This window comes from Oncorhynchus gorbuscha, unplaced genomic scaffold (genome assembly GCF_021184085.1).
Source record: "Oncorhynchus gorbuscha isolate QuinsamMale2020 ecotype Even-year unplaced genomic scaffold, OgorEven_v1.0 Un_scaffold_3147, whole genome shotgun sequence".
NCBI lineage: Eukaryota > Metazoa > Chordata > Actinopteri > Salmoniformes > Salmonidae > Oncorhynchus > Oncorhynchus gorbuscha.
The window spans coordinates 34,827-55,761 of NW_025747475.1; the positions used below are offsets into that span (position 1 = coordinate 34,827).

Consider the following 20,935-nt stretch of genomic DNA (forward strand, 5'->3'; position numbering starts at 1 on the left):
GTAATGGCTGTATTAATTACAGGTAGTGTGGTACCATGAGGTAATGGCTGTATTAATTACAGGTAGTGTGGTACCGTGAGGTAATGGCTGTATTAATTACAGGTAGTGAGGTACCATGAGGTGATGGCTGTATTAATTACAGGTAGTGTGGTACCATGAGGTAATGGCTGTATTAATGGCTGTATTAATTACAGGTAGTGAGGTACCATGAGGTAATGGCTGTATTAATGGCTGTATTAATTACAGGTAGTGTGGTACCATGAGGTAATGGCTGTATTAATGGCTGTATTAATTACAGGTAGTGAGGTACCATGAGGTAATGGCTGTATTAATGGCTGTATTAATTACATGTAGTGAGGTACCATGAGGTAATGGCTGTATTAATTACAGGTAGTGTGGTACCATGAGGTAATGGCTGTATTAATTACAGGTAGTGTGGTACCATGAGGTAATGGCTGTATTAGTGGCTGTATTAATTACAGGTAGTGAGGTACCATGAGGTAATGGCTGTATTAATGGCTGTATTAATTACAGGTAGTGTGGTACCATGAGGTAATGGCTGTATTAATGGCTGTATTAATTACAGGTAGTGTGGTACCATGAGGTAATGGCTGTATTAATTACAGGTAGTGTGGTACCGTGAGGTAATGGCTGTATTAATGGCTGTATTAATTACAGGTAGTGTGGTACCATGAGGTAATGGCTGTATTAATTACAGGTAGTGTGGTACCATGAGGTAATGGCTGTATTAATTACAAGTAGTGTGGTACCGTGAGGTAATGGCTGTATTAATGGCTGTATTAATTACAGGTAGTGTGGTACCATGAGGTAATGGCTGTATTAATTACATGTAGTGAGGTACCATGAGGTAATGGCTGTATTAATTACAGGTAGTGTGGTACCATGAGGTAATGGCTGTATTAATTACAGGTAGTGTGGTACCATGAGGTAATGGCTGTATTAATTACAGGTAGTGTGGTACAGTGAGGTAATGGCTGTGTTATTTACAGGTAGTGAGGTACCATGAGGTAATGGCTGTATTAATGGCTGTATTAATGGCTGTATTAATTACAGGTAGTGTGGTACCATGAGGAAATGGCTGTATTAATTACAGGTAGTGTGGTACCGTGAGGAAATGGCTGTATTAATTACAGGTAGTGTGGTACCGTGAGGTAATGGCTGTATTAATTACAGGTAGTGAGGTACCATGAGGTAATGGCTGTATTAGTGGCTGTATTAATTACAGGTAGTGTGGTACCGTGAGGTAATGGCTGTATTAATTACAGGTAGTGAGGTACCATGAGGTGATGGCTGTATTAATTACAGGTAGTGTGGTACCATGAGGTAATGGCTGTATTAATGGCTGTATTAATTACAGGTAGTGAGGTACCATGAGGTAATGGCTGTATTAGTGGCTGTATTAATTACAGGTAGTGTGGTACCATGAGGTAATGGCTGTATTAATGGCTGTATTAATTACAGGTAGTGAGGTACCATGAGGTAATGGCTGTATTAATTACAGGTAGTGTGGTACCATGAGGTAATGGCTGTATTAATTACAGGTAGTGTGGTACCATGAGGTAATGGCTGTATTAGTGGCTGTATTAATTACAGGTAGTGAGGTACCATGAGGTAATGGCTGTATTAATGGCTGTATTAATTACAGGTAGTGTGGTACCATGAGGTAATGGCTGTATTAATTACAGGTAGTGTGGTACCATGAGGTAATGGCTGTATTAATGGCTGTATTAATTACAGGTAGTGTGGTACCATGAGGTAATGGTTGTATTAATTACAGGTAGTGTGGTACCATGAGGTAATGGCTGTATTAATTACAGATAGTGTGGTACCATGAGGTAATGGCTGTATTAATTACAGGTAGTGTGGTACCATGAGGTAATGGCTGTATTAATTACAGGTAGTGTGGTACCATGAGGTAATGGCTGTATTAATTACAGGTAGTGTGGTACCATGAGGTAATGGCTGTATTAATTACAGGTAGTGTGGTACCATGAGGTAATGGCTGTATTAATTACAGGTAGTGTGGTACCATGAGGTAATGGCTGTATTAATTACAAGTAGTGTGGTACCGTGAGGTAATGGCTGTATTAATGGCTGTATTAATTACAGGTAGTGTGGTACCATGAGGTAATGGCTGTATTAATTACAGGTAGTGAGGTACCATGAGGTAATGGCTGTATTAATTACAGGTAGTGTGGTACCATGAGGTAATGGCTGTATTAATGGCTGTATTAATTACAGGTAGTGTGGTACCATGAGGTAATGGCTGTATTAATTACAGGTAGTGTGGTACCATGAGGTAATGGCTGTATTAATTACAGGTAGTGTGGTACCATGAGGTAATGGCTGTATTCGTGGCTGTATTAATTACAGGTAGTGAGGTACCATGAGGTAATGGCTGTATTAATGGCTGTATTAATTACAGGTAGTGTGGTACCATGAGGTAATGGCTGTATTAATGGCTGTATTAATTACAGGTAGTGTGGTACCATGAGGTAATGGCTGTATTAATTACAGGTAGTGTGGTACCGTGAGGTAATGGCTGTATTAATGGCTGTATTAATTACAGGTAGTGTGGTACCATGAGGTAATGGCTGTATTAATTACAGGTAGTGTGGTACCATGAGGTAATGGCTGTATTAATTGCAAGTAGTGTGGTACCGTGAGGTAATGGCTGTATTAATGGCTGTATTAATTACAGGTAGTGTGGTACCATGAGGTAATGGCTGTATTAATTACATGTAGTGAGGTACCATGAGGTAATGGCTGTATTAATTACAGGTAGTGTGGTACCATGAGGTAATGGCTGTATTAATTACAGGTAGTGTGGTACCATGAGGTAATGGCTGTATTAATTACAGGTAGTGTGGTACAGTGAGGTAATGGCTGTGTTATTTACAGGTAGTGAGGTACCATGAGGTAATGGCTGTATTAATGGCTGTATTAATGGCTGTATTAATTACAGGTAGTGTGGTACCATGAGGAAATGGCTGTATTAATTACAGGTAGTGTGGTACCGTGAGGAAATGGCTGTATTAATTACAGGTAGTGTGGTACCGTGAGGTAATGGCTGTATTAATTACAGGTAGTGAGGTACCATGAGGTAATGGCTGTATTAGTGGCTGTATTAATTACAGGTAGTGTGGTACCGTGAGGTAATGGCTGTATTAATTACAGGTAGTGAGGTACCATGAGGTGATGGCTGTATTAATTACAGGTAGTGTGGTACCATGAGGTAATGGCTGTATTAATGGCTGTATTAATTACAGGTAGTGAGGTACCATGAGGTAATGGCTGTATTAGTGGCTGTATTAATTACAGGTAGTGTGGTACCATGAGGTAATGGCTGTATTAATGGCTGTATTAATTACAGGTAGTGAGGTACCATGAGGTAATGGCTGTATTAATTACAGGTAGTGTGGTACCATGAGGTAATGGCTGTATTAATTACAGGTAGTGTGGTACCATGAGGTAATGGCTGTATTAGTGGCTGTATTAATTACAGGTAGTGAGGTACCATGAGGTAATGGCTGTATTAATGGCTGTATTAATTACAGGTAGTGTGGTACCATGAGGTAATGGCTGTATTAATTACAGGTAGTGTGGTACCATGAGGTAATGGCTGTATTAATTACAGGTAGTGTGGTACCATGAGGTAATGGCTGTATTAATGGCTGTATTAATTACAGGTAGTGTGGTACCATGAAGTAATGGTTGTATTAATTACAGGTAGTGTGGTACCATGAGGTAATGGCTGTATTAATTACAGATAGTGTGGTACCATGAGGTAATGGCTGTATTAATTACAGGTAGTGTGGTACCATGAGGTAATGGCTGTATTAATTACAGGTAGTGTGGTACCATGAGGTAATGGCTGTATTAATTACAGGTAGTGTGGTACCATGAGGTAATGGCTGTATTAATTACAGGTAGTGTGGTACCATGAGGTAATGGCTGTATTAATTACAGGTAGTGTGGTACCATGAGGTAATGGCTGTATTAATTACAAGTAGTGTGGTACCGTGAGGTAATGGCTGTATTAATGGCTGTATTAATTACAGGTAGTGTGGTACCATGAGGTAATGGCTGTATTAATTACAGGTAGTGAGGTACCATGAGGTAATGGCTGTATTAATTACAGGTAGTGTGGTACCATGAGGTAATGGCTGTATTAATGGCTGTATTAATTACAGGTAGTGTGGTACCATGAGGTAATGGCTGTATTAATTACAGGTAGTGTGGTACCATGAGGTAATGGCTGTATTAATTACAGGTAGTGTGGTACCATGAGGTAATGGCTGTATTAATTACAGGTAGTGTGGTACCATGAGGTAATGGCTGTATTAATTACAGGTAGTGTGGTACCATGAGGTAATGGCTGTATTAATTACAGGTAGTGTGGTACCATGAGGTAATGGCTGTATTAATTACAGGTAGTGTGGTACCATGAGGTAATGGCTGTATTAATTACAGGTAGTGTGGTACCATGAGGTAATGGCTGTATTAATTACAGGTAGTGTGGTACCATGAGGTAATGGCTGTATTAATTACAGGTAGTGTGGTACCATGAGGTAATGGCTGTATTAATTACAGGTAGTGTGGTACCGTGAGGTAATGGCTGTGTTATTTCCAGGTTGTGCGGTACCGTGAGGTAGAAGCGCATCACACTCAGGTCCAGTGGTTCTGGCAGACCCTAGAGGACTTCTCCAACGAGGAGAGGGTTCTGTTCATGCGCTTCGTCTCGGGACGGTCCAGGCTGCCCGCCAACACAGCTGACATCTCCCAGAGGTTCCAGATCATGAAGGTGGACAGGGTAAGACAACCACCGCTGCCAACACACACACACACACTCTCTCTCTCTCACACTCACACACACACACATACATACACACACTCACACACACACACACACACACACACACACACACACACACACACACACACACACACACACACACACACACACACACACACACACACACACACACACACACACACACACACACACACACACACACACATAAACACACACACATACACACACACACACACATATACATACTCACACACACACACCTCTCCCAGAGGTTCCAGATCATGAAAGGGGTGAGTGAGAAAGGTCATCCCCACCGACCGACATCAGCTGTTAGCCGGACTAGACATGGTTAGGGCTGATCTCGGTTCAGACGATAAGGTGCCGACATCAGCTGTTAGCCAGACTAGACATGGTTAGGGCTGATCTCGGTTCAGATGATAAGGGGCTGACATCAGCTGTTGGCCAGACTAGACATGGTTAGGGCTGATCTCGGTTCAGATGATAAGGGGCTGACATCAGCTGTTAGCCAGACTAGACATGGTTAGGGCTGATCTCGGTTCAGATGATAAGGGGCTGACAGTGTTCATCTCGTCCTGTGTCTGTCTGTGTTATTCTATGCAGACAGTGTTTGTCTCATCCTGTGTCTGTCTGTATTATTCTATGCAGACAGTGTTTGTCTGTCTGTATTATTCTATGCAGACAGTGTTTGTCTCATCCTGTGTCTGTCTGTGTTATTCTATACAGACAGTGTTTGTCTCATCCTGTGTCTGTCTGTGTTATTCTATACAGACAGTGTTTGTCTCATCCTGTGTCTGTCTGTATTATTCTATGCAGACAGTGTTTGTCTGTCTGTGTTATTCTATACAGACAGTGTTTGTCTCATCCTGTGTCTGTCTGTATTATTCTATACAGACAGTGTTTGTCTCATCCTGTGTCTGTCTGTGTTATTCTATACAGACAGTGTTTGTCTCATCCTGTGTCTGTCTGTATTATTCTACACAGACAGTGTTTGTCTCATCCTGTGTCTGTCTGTATTATTCTATGCAGACAGTGTTTGTCTGTCTGTGTTATTCTATACAGACAGTGTTTGTCTCATCCTGTGTCTGTCTGTATTATTCTACACAGACAGTGTTTGTCTCATCCTGTGTCTGTCTGTATTATTCTACACAGACAGTGTTTGTCTCATCCTGTGTCTGTCTGTGTTATTCTATACAGACAGTGTTTGTCTCATCCTGTGTCTGTCTGTGTTATTCTATGCAGACAGTGTTTGTCTGTCTGTGTTATTCTATACAGACAGTGTTTGTCTCATCCTGTGTCTGTCTGTGTTATTCTATACAGACAGTGTTTGTCTCATCCTGTGTCTGTCTGTATTATTCTATGCAGACAGTGTTTGTCTGTCTGTGTTATTCTATACAGACAGTGTTTGTCTCATCCTGTGTCTGTCTGTTATTCTATACAGACAGTGTTTGTCTCATCCTGTGTCTGTCTGTTATTCTATACAGACAGTGTTTGTCTCATCCTGTGTCTGTCTGTTATTCTATACAGACAGTGTTTGTGTCATCCTCTCTCTGTCTGTATTATTCTACACAGACAGTGTTTGTCTCATCCTCTCTCTGTCTGTATTATTCTACACAGACCGTGTTTGTCTCATCCTCTCTCTGTCTGTATTATTCTACACAGACAGTGTTTGTCTCATCCTGTGTCTGTCTGTGTTATTCTATACAGACAGTGTTTGTCTCATCCTGTGTCTGTCTGTGTTATTCTATACAGACAGTGTTTGTCTCATCCTGTGTCTGTCTGTGTTATTCTATACAGACAGTGTTTGTCTCATCCTGTGTCTGTCTGTGTTATTCTATGCAGACAGTGTTTGTCTGTCTGTGTTATTCTATACAGACAGTGTTTGTCTCATCCTGTGTCTGTCTGTTATTCTATACAGACAGTGTTTGTCTCATCCTGTGTCTGTCTGTTATTCTATACAGACAGTGTTTGTCTCATCCTGTGTCTGTCTGTTATTCTATACAGACAGTGTTTGTGTCATCCTCTCTCTGTCTGTATTATTCTACACAGACAGTGTTTGTCTCATCCTCTCTCTGTCTGTATTATTCTACACAGACAGTGTTTGTCTCATCCTGTGTCTGTCTGTGTTATTCTATACAGACAGTGTTTGTCTCATCCTGTGTCTGTCTGTGTTATTCTATACAGACAGTGTTTGTCTCATCCTGTGTCTGTCTGTGTTATTCTATACAGACAGTGTTTGTCTCATCCTGTGTCTGTCTGTATTATTCTATGCAGACAGTGTTTGTCTGTCTGTGTTATTCTATACAGACAGTGTTTGTCTCATCCTGTGTCTGTCTGTATTATTCTATACAGACAGTGCTTGTCTCATCCTCTCTCTGTCTGTATTATTCTACACAGTGTTTATAGCATGTTGTCTGAAGTAACATTGTTTCCCTCAACTTGAGTCTCATGTAACCTAAAAGTCTTCTTTTATAATTTGTTAAACAAAACCCACGTCCAATTCTTTGGGAGGCCGTAGAAGCATTGGATTCTGTTCTTTCCGATCGGTTAAATAAATCAAACATCTGACCTGGATTCACATCCGTAGGATGATTTGAGAAAACGGCGTTCTTGATCCATGTGGGATGTGATCACACCATCGCATAACCTCCCACCAGTCATTGTGGCTGAAGGCCGATAGCCAACTAACGATTTGGTAGTTTAAATTAGAGACGTCTGCATATTTACCCAGCATGCCCGTGTGTGTTCTCCCAGTCTAAATGCCAGACTGTGTTCCCCCAGTCTAAAGGCCAGTGTGTGTTCCCCCAGTCTAAATGCCAGTGTGTGTTCCCCCAGTCTAAATGCCAGTGTGTGTTCCCCCAGTCTAAATACCAGTGTGTGTTCCCCCAGTCTAAAGGCCAGTGTGTGTTCCCCCAGTCTAAATGCCAGTGTGTGTTCCCCCAGTCTAAATACCAGTGTGTGTTCCCCCAGTCTAAATGCCAGTGTGTGTTCCCCCAGTCTAAATGCCAGTGTGTGTTCCCCCAGTCTAAATACCAGTGTGTGTTCCCCCAGTCTAAATGCCAGTGTGTGTTCCCCCAGTCTAAATGCCAGTGTGTGTTCCCCCAGTCTAAATACCAGTGTGTGTTCCCCCAGTCTAAATGCCAGTGTGTGTTCCCCCAGTCTAAATGCCAGTGTGTATACCAGATACATTTAAATGGAGAAGATACATTACAAGAGAATGTTGATGTAATGAACACCTACCTCTTCCACCCCCCCCTCTCTCTCTGCCCCCCCCCCGTCTCTCTCTGTCCCCCCCCCGTCTCTCTCTGTTCCACCCTTTCTCTCTACCTCTTCCACCCCCCTCTCTGTTCCCCCCCCCCGTCTCTCTCTGTTCCCCCCCTCTCTCTCTGTCCCTCCCCCCATCTCTCTCTGTTCCACCCTTTCTCTCTACCTCTTCCCCCTTTCTCTCTACCTCTTCCCCCACCTCTCTCTGTTCCACCCCCCACCTCTCTCTGTTCCACCCCCTCTCTCTGTCCCCCCCCGTCTCTCTCTGTTCCACCCTCTCTCTCTACCTCTTCCCCCACCTCTCTCTGTTCCACCCCCTCTCTCTCTCTGTTCCCCCCGTCACTCTCTGTTCCACCCCCTCTCTCTCTACCTCTTCCCCACCTCTCTCTGTTCCACCCCCTCTCTCTCTACCTCTTCCCCCACCTCTCTCTGTTCCACCCCTCTCTCTCTACCTCTTCCCCCACCTCTCTCTGTTCCCCCCCTCTCTCTCTACCTCTTCCCCCACCTCTCTCTGTTCCACCCCCTCTCTCTCTACCTCTTCCCCCACCTCTCTCTGTTCCACCCTCTCTCTCTCTACCTCTTCCCCCACCTCTCTCTGTTCCACCCCCTCTCTCTCTACCTCTTCCCCCACCTCTCTCTGTTCCACCCCTCTCTCTCTACCTCTTCCCCCACCTCTCTCTGTTCCACCCCCCTCTCTCTACCTCTTCCCCCACCTCACTCTGTTCCACCCCCTCTCTCTCTACCTCTTCCCCCACCTCTCTCTGTTCCACCCCCTCTCTCTCTACCTCTTCCCCACCTCTCTCTGTTCCACCCCCTCTCTCTCTACCTCTTCCCCCACCTCTCTCTGTTCCACCCCCTCTCTCTACCTCTTCCCCCACCTCTCTCTGTTCCACCCCTCTCTCTCTACCTCTTCCCCCACCTCACTCTGTTCCACCCCCTCTCTCTCTCTGTCCCCCTCTCTCTCTGCCCCTTCTCCTCCCCCCGTCTCTCTCTGCCCCCCTCTCTCTACCCCCCTCTCTCTGCCCCCCATACAGCCATATGACAGCCTACCGACCTCCCAGACCTGTTTCTTCCAGCTGCGCCTGCCTCCTTACTCCAGCCAGACGGTGATGGCAGAGAGACTCCGCTACGCCATCAACAACTGTCGCTCCATCGACATGGACAACTACATGTTGTCACGCAACGTAGACAACGCCGAGGGCTCGGACACCGACTACTGACCAACCACAGTCTGCCCACACACACACACACGCAACGTAGACAACGCCGAGGGCTCGGACACGGACTACTGACCAACCACAGTCTGCCCAGACCAGATGCACCCTCACCACACACACACACACACACACACACACACACACACACACACACACACACACACACACACACACACACACACACACACACACACACACACAACGAGACCCAGGAAAGACCGGGCCTGGATGGAATATAGGCTGTCCTCTCACAGACCCTCACCACACACACACACACACACACACACACACACACACACACACACACACACACACACACACACACACACACACACACACACACACACACACACAACGAGACCCAGGAAAGACCGGGCCTGGATGGAATATAGGCTGTCCTCTCACAGACCCTCACCACACACACACACACACACACACACACACACACACACACACACACACACACACACACACAACGAGACCCAGGAAAGACCGGGCCTGGATGGAATATAGACTGTCCTCTCACAGACCCTCACCACACACACACACACACACACACAACGAGACCCAGGAAAGACCAGGCCTGGATGGAATATAGACTCTTCTCTCACAGAGCGTCACGCAGCAGAAACCCAGAAGGAGGGCATCTTCTTCGTTGCCCGTTATGAACATACAGTAGGAAGTCACAGAGCAGCAACAACAGAGTGTTCATTTACCTGAATGGAAAAAGGCCCGGCTCACTTATTCCATGTTTCTCTACCACTCTCAACACATAAGACATAATGGATGGATTTGATTCAATGTTTTTATTTTTCACCGAATGGGTTTTTATTAGTAATGTTTTTTAGTTTTAAGCAAATTTTAAAAACCAGAAGCAGTTCACTGATTATTATTATTATTATTAGTATTATTATGCTTGTTTTTTTCATCACTTCATTTCTTTCAGGGTTTTTTTTTTTAGCATGGAGGTATGTTTATTTAGTCGTTGGGAAAATGTGTATAAGAGTATATTCATTCACCCCAAATGAAGAAGAACATTTAAAATAATGTTGTACAATTGTGTATAATGTTTCAGTTAAGGAAAATGTTTTACCTAAATATCCATATTTATTTTTGTTTTCATTTTTTTTAATTGCCAATGCTGTGTTTCCTAAAGCAGGAACAAAACCACAATAAAATGCTTCAGAACGGACTTGTTTAAGGTTTATTCTGTGATCAATAGTGGGGTCTTGGAAGTGGTCGGTTTAGAAATTAAACCAACGTGAAATCAGAATATTACAATTATAATACAAAACGTTATGGAGAAACACTTTGTTTCGCAGAAAACAAAATATCATCACATGTATTTTTTATTATAGTATAAAAATGTCACAAAAGGCCACCTTTTAGGGAGGTAAAGTAAATCAACCTTGGAACATTGTCCCCAAAAAATATTTACACCAACAAAACAAACAAAACTCCTTCCCATCGTTTGAGTCAGAAGACATTGTTCAACAATGTGTATGTTGTTCACACATGAGCCAGTTTAGAATCAGATATTGTTTACGTCACATGGTATCTGGTGTCAGATATTGTTGTTAAGTCACATGGTATCTGGTGTCAGATATCGTTGTTTACATCACATGGTATCTGGTGTCAGATATCGTTGTTTACATCACATGGTATCTGGTGTCAGATATTGTTGTTTACATCACATGGTATCTGGTGTCAGATATTGTTGTTTACATCACATGGTATCTGGTGTCAGATATTGTTGTTTACATCACATGGTATCTGGTGTCAGATATTGTTGTTTACATCACATGGTATCTGGTGTCAGATATTGTTGTTTACATCACATGGTATCTAGTATCTGGTGTCAGATATTGTTGTTTACATCACATGGTATCTAGTTTCTGGTGTCAGATATTGTTGTTTACATCACATGGTATCTGGTGTCAGATGTTGTTGTTTACATCACATGGTATCTGGTGTCAGATATTGTTGTTTACATCACATGGTATCTGGTGTCAGATATTGTTGTTTACATCACATGGTATCTAGTAACTGGTGTCAGATATTGTTGTTTACATCACATGTTATCTAGTTTCTGGTGTCAGATATTGTTGTTTACATCACATGGTATCTAGTTTCTGGTGTCAGATAATGTTGTTTACATCACATGGTATGTAGTATCTGGTGTCAGATATTGTTGTTTACATCACATGGTATCTAGTTTCTGGTGTCAGATATTGTTGTTTACATCACATGGTATCTAGTTTCTGGTGTCAGATATTGTTGTTTACATCACATGGTATCTGGTGTCAGATATTGTTGTTAAGTCACATGGTATCTGGTGTCAGATATTGTTGTTTACATCACATGGTATCTAGTAACTGGTGTCAGATATTGTTGTTTACATCACATGTTATCTAGTTTCTGGTGTCAGATATTGTTGTTTACATCACATGGTATCTGGTGTCAGATATTGTTGTTTACATCACATTGTATCTAGTATCTGGTGTCAGATATTGTTGTTTACATCACATGGTATCTGGTGTCAGATATTGTTGTTTACATCACATGGTATCTGGTGTCAGATATTGTTGTTTACATCACATGGTATCTGGTGTCAGATATTGTTGTTTACATCACATTGTATCTAGTATCTGGTGTCAGATATTGTTGTTTACATCACATGGTATCTGGTGTCAGATATTGTTGTTTACATCACATGGTATCTGGTGTCAGATATTGTTGTTTACATCACATGGTATCTGGTGTCAGATATTGTTGTTTACATCACATGGTATCTGGTGTCAGATATTGTTGTTTACATCACATGGTATCTGGTGTCAGATATTGTTGTTTACATCACATTGTATCTAGTATCTGGTGTCAGATATTGTTGTTTACATCACATGGTATCTGGTGTCAGATATTGTTGTTTACATCACATGGTATCTGGTGTCAGATATTGTTGTTTACATCACATGGTATCTGGTGTCAGATATTGTTGTTTACATCACATGGTATCTGGTGTCAGATATTGTTGTTTACATCACATGGTATCTGGTGTCAGATATTGTTGTTTACATCACATGGTATCTGGTGTCAGATATTGTTGTTTACATCACATGGTATCTGGTGTCAGATATTGTTGTTTACATCACATGGTATCTGGTGTCAGATATTGTTGTTTACATCACATGGTATCTGGTGTCAGATATGGTTGTTTACATCACATGGTATCTGGTGTCAGATATTGTTGTTTACATCACATGGTATCTGGTGTCAGATATTGTTGTTTACATCACATGGTATCTGGTGTCAGATAGGATTCCCACATTGATTGCATCCCAAATGGCACCATTGGGGACCCAGCCATTATCTGGTGTGTAGAAGGATTGTCAGAGTTAATGGTTAACTGGATAGAACAGGAAATGGCTGGTAGAAGGGACTGGGGCTGTTATATTGTCACTCACTCTGTATCTAAGGCTCTCTATGGAAGACGGTCTCTCTCTCTGTCTGTCTGTCTTCATAGTCTGTCTCTCTCTCTGTCCGTCTGTCTTCATAGTCTCTCTCTCTCTCTGTCTCTCTGTCTTCATAGTCTGTCTCTCTGTCTGTCTGTCTCGTGTCTTCATAGTCTGTCTCTCTGTCTGTCTGTCTCTCTGTCTTCATAGTCTGTCTCTCTGTCTGTCTGTCTCGTGTCTTCATAGTCTGTCTCTCTGTCTGTCTGTCTCTCTGTCTTCATAGTCTGTCTCTCTGTCTGTCTGTCTCGTGTCTTCATAGTCTGTCTCTCTGTCTGTCTGTCTCTCTGTCTTCATAGTCTGTCTCTCTGTCCGTCTGTCTTCATAGTCTCTCTGTCTCTCTCTCTGTCCGTCTGTCTTCATAGTCTCTCTGTCTCTCTCTCTTCATAGTCTGTCTCTCTCTCTCTGTCTTCATAGTCTCTCTGTCTCTCTCTGTCCGTCTGTCTTCATAGTCTCTCTGTCTCTCTCTCTTCATAGTCTGTCTCTCTCTCTCTGTCTTCATAGTCTGTCTCTGTCTCTCTCTCTTCATAGTCTGTCTCTGTCTCTCTCTCTTCATAGTCTGTCTCTCTCTCTCTCTGTCTTCATAGTCTGTCTCTGTCTCTCTCTGTTGTTATATTCTGTCTGCCTCTCTCTCAGTTCACCACATTACAGCCCAAGTGAAATGCTTGACAGGCACTGTCTGTCTGTCTGTCTGCCGGTGACCAGATAAATCTTCTCTTGGTGTCGTTCAAGGTCTCCACAGTGTCCCTTGGCGTGTCACACAGGAGGATCAGGGAGTCGTGTCAGGGCCAAGCTGATAGGTGGAATGGCTGACGTCAGGTTGTTGTTGTTGTTGATCCTATCTATGGTCCAACGTGGACATGGTGTCAACATGAGGTTATTGCGCTATTGTGTCAACTAACAAAAAACAAGTGGACTGAATGAAGGAAGAGTCCAACTGTCAGAGCTGAGTGAGTGGTTAGTTACCTTTCACATGGGATACTCCTCTACCAGGAGGGATATCAGGGGGCCATTTGGGATCTAATCACATTCTGTCAGCTGTCGGGATAACGAGAGCCCATACCAGCAGTATTCCTGTTATTATTCCTGCTTTTAAGACCCTTCTTGTTCCCAGATGGGAAACCAGGCTATCCAGTCCAACCATTTATCCATCTGATCACCCTCAACTTCCTCAGGCCAGATAAGTCCAACTCAACTTCCTCAGGCCAGATAAGGCCAACTTCCTCAGGCCAGATAAGTCCAACTCAACTTCCTCAGTCCAGATAAGGCCAACTTCCTCAGGCCAGATAAGTCCAACTCAACTTCCTCAGGCCAGATAAGTCCAACTCAACTTCCTCAGTCCAGATAAGTCCAACTTCCTCAGGCCAGATAAGTCCAACTCAACTTCCTCAGGCCAGATAAGTCCAACTCAACTTCCTCAGGCCAGATAAGTCCAACTCAACTTCCTCAGGCCAGATAAGTCCAACTCAACTCCCTCAGTCCAGATAAGTCCAACTCAACTTCCTCAGGCCAGATAAGTCCAACTCAACTTCCTCAGGCCAGATAAGTCCAACTCAACTTCCTCAGTTCAGCACCAAATGAAAGTGATGAGGAAGGCTACTGGATGTAGGATATTGATGGAGACGTGTTTCTCTCCTTTACCCAAGACCCTTTCTGTTTTACACCTCTCTCTCTCTCTCTCTCTCTGTCTGTCCTCAAGATAACAAACAAAACCAAGGTTAGTTTTGTTTATGTCTCCTCTCCTCCATGTCTCAGTGTCTTACTGCAGGTCTATAATATGTCTCCTCCATGTCTCAGTGTCTTACTGCAGGTCTATAATATGTCTCCTCCATGTCTCAGTGTCTTACTGCAGGTCTATAATATGTCTCCTCCATGTCTCAGTGTCTTACTGCAGGTCTATAATATGTCTCCTCCATGTCTCAGTGTCTTACTGCAGGTCTATAATATGTCTCCTCCATGTCTCAGTGTCTTACTGCAGGTCTATAATATGTCTCCTCCATGTCTCAGTGTCTTACTGCAGGTCTATAATATGTCTCCTCCATGTCTCAGTGTCTTACTGCAGGTCTATAATATGTCTCCTCCATGTCTCAGTGTCTTACTGCAGGTCTATAATATGTCTCCTCCATGTCTCAGTGTCTTACTGCAGGTCTATAATATGTCTCCTCCATGTCTCAGTGTCTTACTGCAGGTCTATAATATGTCTCCTCCATGTCTCAGTGTCTTACTGCAGGTCTATAATATGTCTCCTCCATGTCTCAGTGTCTTACTGCAGGTCTATAATATGTCTCCTCCATGTCTCACTGTCTTACTGCAGGTCTATAATATGTCTCCTCCATGTCTCAGTGTCTTACTGCAGGTCTATAATATGTCTCCTCCATGTCTCAGTGTCTTACTGCAGGTCTATAATATGTCTCCTCCATGTCTCAGTGTCTTACTGCAGGTCTATAATATGTCTCCTCCATGTCTCAGTGTCTTACTGCAGGTCTATAATATGTCTCCTCCATGTCTCAGTGTCTTACTGCAGGTCTATAATATGTCTCCTCCATGTCTCAGTGTCTTACTGCAGGTCTATAATATGTCTCCTCCATGTCTCAGTGTCTTACTGCAGGTCTATAATATGTCTCCTCCATGTCTCAGTGTCTTACTGCAGGTCTATAATATGTCTCCTCTCCTCCATGTCTCTGTGTCTTACTGCAGGTCTATAATATGTCTCCTCCATGTCTCAGTGTCTTACTGCAGGTCTATAATATGTCTCCTCCATGTCTCAGTGTCTTACTGCAGGTCTATAATATGTCTCCTCCATGTCTCAGTGTCTTACTGCAGGTCTATAATATGTCTCCTCCATGTCTCAGTGTCTTACTGCAGGTCTATAATATGTCTCCTCCATGTCTCAGTGTCTTACTGCAGGTCTATAATATGTCTCCTCCATGTCTCAGTGTCTTACTGCAGGTCTATAATATGTCTCCTCCATGTCTCAGTGTCTTACTGCAGGTCTATAATATGTCTCCTCCATGTCTCAGTGTCTTACTGCAGGTCTATAATATGTCTCCTCCATGTCTCAGTGTCTTACTGCAGGTCTATAATATGTCTCCTCCATGTCTCAGTGTCTTACTGCAGGTCTATAATATGTCTCCTCCATGTCTCAGTGTCTTACTGCAGGTCTATAATATGTCTCCTCCATGTCTCAGTGTCTTACTGCAGGTCTATAATATGTCTCCTCTCCTCCATGTCTCAGTGTCTTACTGCAGGTCTATAATATGTCTCCTCCATGTCTCAGTGTCTTACTGCAGGTCTATAATATGTCTCCTCCATGTCTCAGTGTCTTACTGCAGGTCTATAATATGTCTCCTCCATGTCTCAGTGTCTTACTGCAGGTCTATAATATGTCTCCTCCATGTCTCAGTGTCTTACTGCAGGTCTATAATATGTCTCCTCCATGTCTCAGTGTCTTACTGCAGATAAACAAACCGTAGTTAGATCACATGATGGATCACATGACACACAGCTCTTAAAGAGACAGCGTCCTGCTCAGACAGCGTCCTTTGCCCCCTGCTGTATTGGAGAGCCTGTTGTGGAAAGATACAGCTCTGTCTCTGCCGGGTCAACTCTGTGCCCAGATCAGTCCTTATCTCCTCCATGGACCATGTCTGAGTCTAGCTGTTACAAACGGCTGCTCTCCCCACCACCTCCCCGACTCTGACCTCCCATGTTTCTGGGTGAGATGATGCTCTCCCCACCACCTCCCGGACTCTGACCTCCCATGTTTCTGGGTGAGATGACGCTCTCCCCACCACCTCCCGGACTCTGACCTCCCATGTTTCTGGGTGAGATGACGCTCTCCCCACCACCTCCCGGACTCTGACCTCCCATGTTTCTGGGTGAGATGACGCTCTCCCCACCACCTCCCGGACTCTGACCTCCCATGTTTCTGGGTGAGATGACGCTCTCCTTGGACTGGAGCAGCCTCTCCAGGCAGGGCGAGCTGATCTTCCCCGACGGAGGCCCTCGTCGGTGGGCTCGTGGTCTGACTCTGTAAGGGTGAGTCTGGAGGTGGGGGTCCACAGTGCTCCCCTGGGGGTCAGTGCTGGAGGAGACCGCGTCGTCTTGGGTCTGTTCCTGGTCGTCGGCTGGACGGTTGGATCCCAGGGAGCAGGCGATGGAGGGTCTGACCAGGCCCGGTGGCTCTTGCTGGGCTGTCTCTGTCTCTGTGTTGGAGGAGCAGATGGGGGCGGTGTGGAGACGTTTGAGATGAGTGGTAGAGGAGTAGAGGAAGGAGCCGGGCAGGGGTCCGCCGGAGGCTCTCAGGGCTGGGTGGTGGTCACCCTCTGAGGGGGAGACACGGGAGGAGAGGCTGGAGGTGGTGGCTGGGCTGAGTGGTGGTCACCCTCTGAGGGGAGACTTGACGGGAGGAGAGGCTGGAGGTGGTGGCTGGGCTGGGGTCTGGTCACCCTCTGAGGGGGAGACGACGGGAGGAGAGGCTGGAGGTGGTGGCTGGGCTGGGGTCTGGTACTGCTGTGGAGAGTCAGAACGGAATAGGTTCGGTTTGTAATCCCTTTGTTCACCATGAAGAACTGACTACAAAGAATAGTAGAATATCCTTCTTCCTTAAGAGACATTATGCCATCCTGACTGAGTAGAATTCGGCCTTTTTCCTCCTCTCCTACTTCTTAACCTCCTCCTCCTCTCCTCCTCCCTTCTCTTCTCCTCCCTTCTCTCCTCCCTTCCCCTCTCCTCCCTGCTCTCCTCCTCCCTTCTCTCCTCCTCCCTAACCTCCTCCTCCCTTCTCTCCTCCTCCCTCTACTCCTCCTCCCTTCTCTCCTCCTCCCTCTACTCCTCCTCCCTTCTCTCCTCCTCCCTGCTCTCCTCCTCCTCCCTGCTCTCCTCCTCCCTGCTCTCCTCCTCCCTGCTCTCCTCCTCCCTTCTCTCCTCCTCCCTGCTCTCCTCCTCCCTGCTCTCCTCCTCCCTGCTCTCCTCCTCCCTGCTCTCCTCCTCCCTGCTCTCCTCCTCCTCCCTCTACTCCTCCTCCCTCTACTCCTCCTCCCTTCTCTCCTCCTCCCTGCTCTCCTCCTCCCTTCTCTCCTCCTCCCTCTACTCCTCCTCCCTGCTCTCCTCCTCCCTGCTCTCCTCCTCCCTTCTCTCCTCCTCCCTCTACTCCTCCTCCCTTCTCTCCTCCTCCCTTCTCTCCTCCCTGCTCTCCTCCTCCCTCTACTCCTCCTCCCTTCTCTCCTCCTCCCTGCTCTCCTCCTCCCTTCTCTCCTCCTCCCTCTACTCCTCCTCCCTTCTCTCCTCCTCCCTCTACTCCTCCTCCCTGCTCTCCTCCTCCCTCTACTCCTCCTCCCTTCTCTCCTCCTCCCTTCTCTCCTCCCTTCCCCTCTCCTCCCTGCTCTCCTCCTCCCTTCTCTCCTCCTCCCTGCTCTCCTCCTCCCTTCTCTCCTCCTCCCTGCTCTCCTCCTCCCTGCTCTCCTCCTCCCTGCTCTCCTCCTCCCTTCTCTCCTCCTCTTCCAGACCTCTACCTGTCCTCTCCTCCTCCCTGCTCTCCTCCTCCCTTCTCTCTTCCTCTTCCAGACCTCTACCTGTCCTCTCCTCCTCCCTTCTCTCCTCCTCTTCCAGACCTCTACCTGTCCTCTACTCCTCCTCCCTCTACTCCTCCTCCCTGCTCTCCTCCTCCCTGCTCTCCTCCTCCCTTCTCTCCTCCTCTTCCAGACCTCTACCTGTCCTCTAAGACATTCCTCTGTTGTTCTCAGTCCATTTTCTTATGTAAAATGACACCTCTATAATTCCTCTCCTGTAGCAGTGTTCTGGACATTCTAAATGGAATGGTAGTGTTGGAACAGAACCAGTATCTCCTCTACGATGTAGCAGTGTTCTGGACATTCTAAATGGAATGGTAGTGTTGGAACAGAACCAGTATCTCATCTACGATGTAGCAGTGTTCTGGACATTCTAAATGGAATGGTGGTGTTGGAACAGAACCAGTATCTCATCTACGATGTAGCAGTGTTCTGGACATTCTAAATGGAATGGTAGTGTTGGAACAGAACCAGTATCTCCTCTACGATGTAGCAGTGTTCTGGACATTCTAAATGGAATGGTAGTGTTGGAACAGAACCAGTATCTCATCTACGATGTAGCAGTGTTCTGGACATTCTAAATGGAATGGTAGTGTTGGAACAGAACCAGTATCTCCTCTACGATGTAGCAGTGTTCTGGACATTCTAAATGGAATGGTAGTGTTGGAACAGAACCAGTATCTCATCTACGATGTAGCAGTGTTCTGGACATTCTAAATGGAATGGTAGTGTTGGAACAGAACCAGTATCTCATCTACGATGTAGCAGTGTTCTGGACATTCTAAATGGAATGGTAGTGTTGGAACAGAACCAGTATCTCATCTACGATGTAGCAGTGTTCTGGACATTCTAAATGGAATGGTAGTGTTGGAACAGAACCAGTATCTCATTCTAAATGGAATGATGTTGGAACAGAACCAGTATCTCATCTACGATGTAGCAGTGTTCTGGACATTCTAAATGGAATGGTAGTGTTGGAACAGAACCAGTATCTCATCTACGATGTAGCAGTGTTCTGGACATGCATTCTAAATGGAATGGTAGTGTTGGAACAGAACCAGTATCTCATCTACGATGTAGCAGTGTTCTGGACATTCTAAATGGAATGGTAGTGTTGGAACAGAACCAGTATCTCATCTACGATGTAGCAGTGTTCTGGACATGCATTCTAAATGGAATGGTAGTGTTGGAACAGAACCAGTATCTCATCTACGATGTAGCAGTGTTCTGGACATTCTAAATGGAATGGTAGTGTTGGAACAGAACCAGTATCTCCTCTACGATGTAGCAGTGTTCTGGACATTCTAAATGGAATGGTAGTGTTGGAACAGAACCAGTATCTCATCTACGATGTAGCAGTGTTCTGGACATTCTAAATGGAATGGTAGTGTTGGAACAGAACCAGTATCTCATCTACGATGTAGCAGTGTTCTGGACATTCTAAATGGAATGGTAGTGTTGGAACAGAACCAGTATCTCATCTACGATGTAGCAGTGTTCTGGACATTCTAAATGGAATGGTAGTGTTGGAACAGAACCAGTATCTCATCTACGATGTAGCAGTGTTCTGGACATGCATTCTACCATTCTAAGTGGTATGCTTGTGTCAATATTGGAACAGTCTTTCATCAAACCTCACTGTTAAAGACCTTTACCTTCGCAGGAGTGTGTCTCTTAGCTGGAGTGTGGTGCTCTTCCTGGTTGTCAGTGTGCTGGTCTGGGTCTGGGCCTGGGCCTGGGTCTGGGTCTGGGTCTGGGTCTGGGTCTGGGCGGGCTCTGACTTGAGGAAACCAGCTATGGAGCATCGCTTCCATCTTCAGGATCACACTGACGTAGCGCTCACTACAAACAGAACACAGAACATACCAAGATTTAGAACACAGAAAATACTATAGAACACAGAACAGAGAAAATAACTGAGTTTAGAACACAGAACACATAATAGAACAGGGTTTAGAACACAGAACAGATTACAGAACAGGGTTTAGAACACAGAACGGATAACAGAACAGGGTTTAGAACACAGAACAGATAACAGAACAGGGTTTAGAACACAGAACAGATAATAGAACAGAGATTAGAACACAGAACAGAGTTTAGAACACAGAATGGATAACAGAACAGGGTTTAGAACACAGAACAGATAACAGAACAGAGTTTAGAACACAGAATGGATAACAGAACAGGGTTTAGAACACAGAACAGATAACAGAACAGGGTTTAGAACACAGAACACATAATAGAACAGGGTTTAGAACACAGAATGGATAACAGAACAGAGTTTAGAACACAGAATGGATAACAGAACAGATAACAGAACAGGGTTTAGAACACATAATAGAACAGGGTTTAGAACACAGAACAGATAACAGAACAGAGTTTAGAACACAGAATGAAATAACAGAACAGAGTTTAGAACACAGAATGGATAACAGAACAGAGTTTAGAACACAGAACAGATAACAGAACAGGGTTTAGAACACAGAATGGATAACAGAACAGAGTTTAGAACACAGAATG

General features: G+C 44.7%; 2 protein-coding genes across 2 annotated transcripts in view; one reads left to right on the forward strand and one right to left on the reverse strand.

Annotated features, from left to right (window-relative positions):
• Positions 1 to 9,793, forward strand: part of LOC124027372 (probable E3 ubiquitin-protein ligase HERC1) — a 31,325-nt gene extending 21,532 nt beyond the window's left edge. Inside the window, exons 6-7 of the mRNA XM_046339820.1 lie at positions 4,655 to 4,834; positions 9,154 to 9,793. Coding sequence (XP_046195776.1) covers positions 4,655 to 4,834; positions 9,154 to 9,339 — 366 coding nt within the window. The 3' untranslated portion in view covers positions 9,340 to 9,793. The remainder of the gene's footprint in view (positions 1 to 4,654; positions 4,835 to 9,153) is intronic.
• Positions 9,794 to 16,177: 6,384 nt separating this feature from the next.
• Positions 16,178 to 20,257, reverse strand: LOC124027370 (extensin-like; the record flags this gene model as incomplete). Its single annotated transcript, XM_046339819.1, has 4 exons — positions 16,178 to 16,690; positions 16,745 to 17,168; positions 17,250 to 17,357; positions 20,071 to 20,257. Coding segments are annotated over 4 exons (904 nt in total), but the record flags the coding sequence as incomplete, so codon positions are not given.
• Between the last annotated feature and the right edge of the window lie 678 nt (positions 20,258 to 20,935).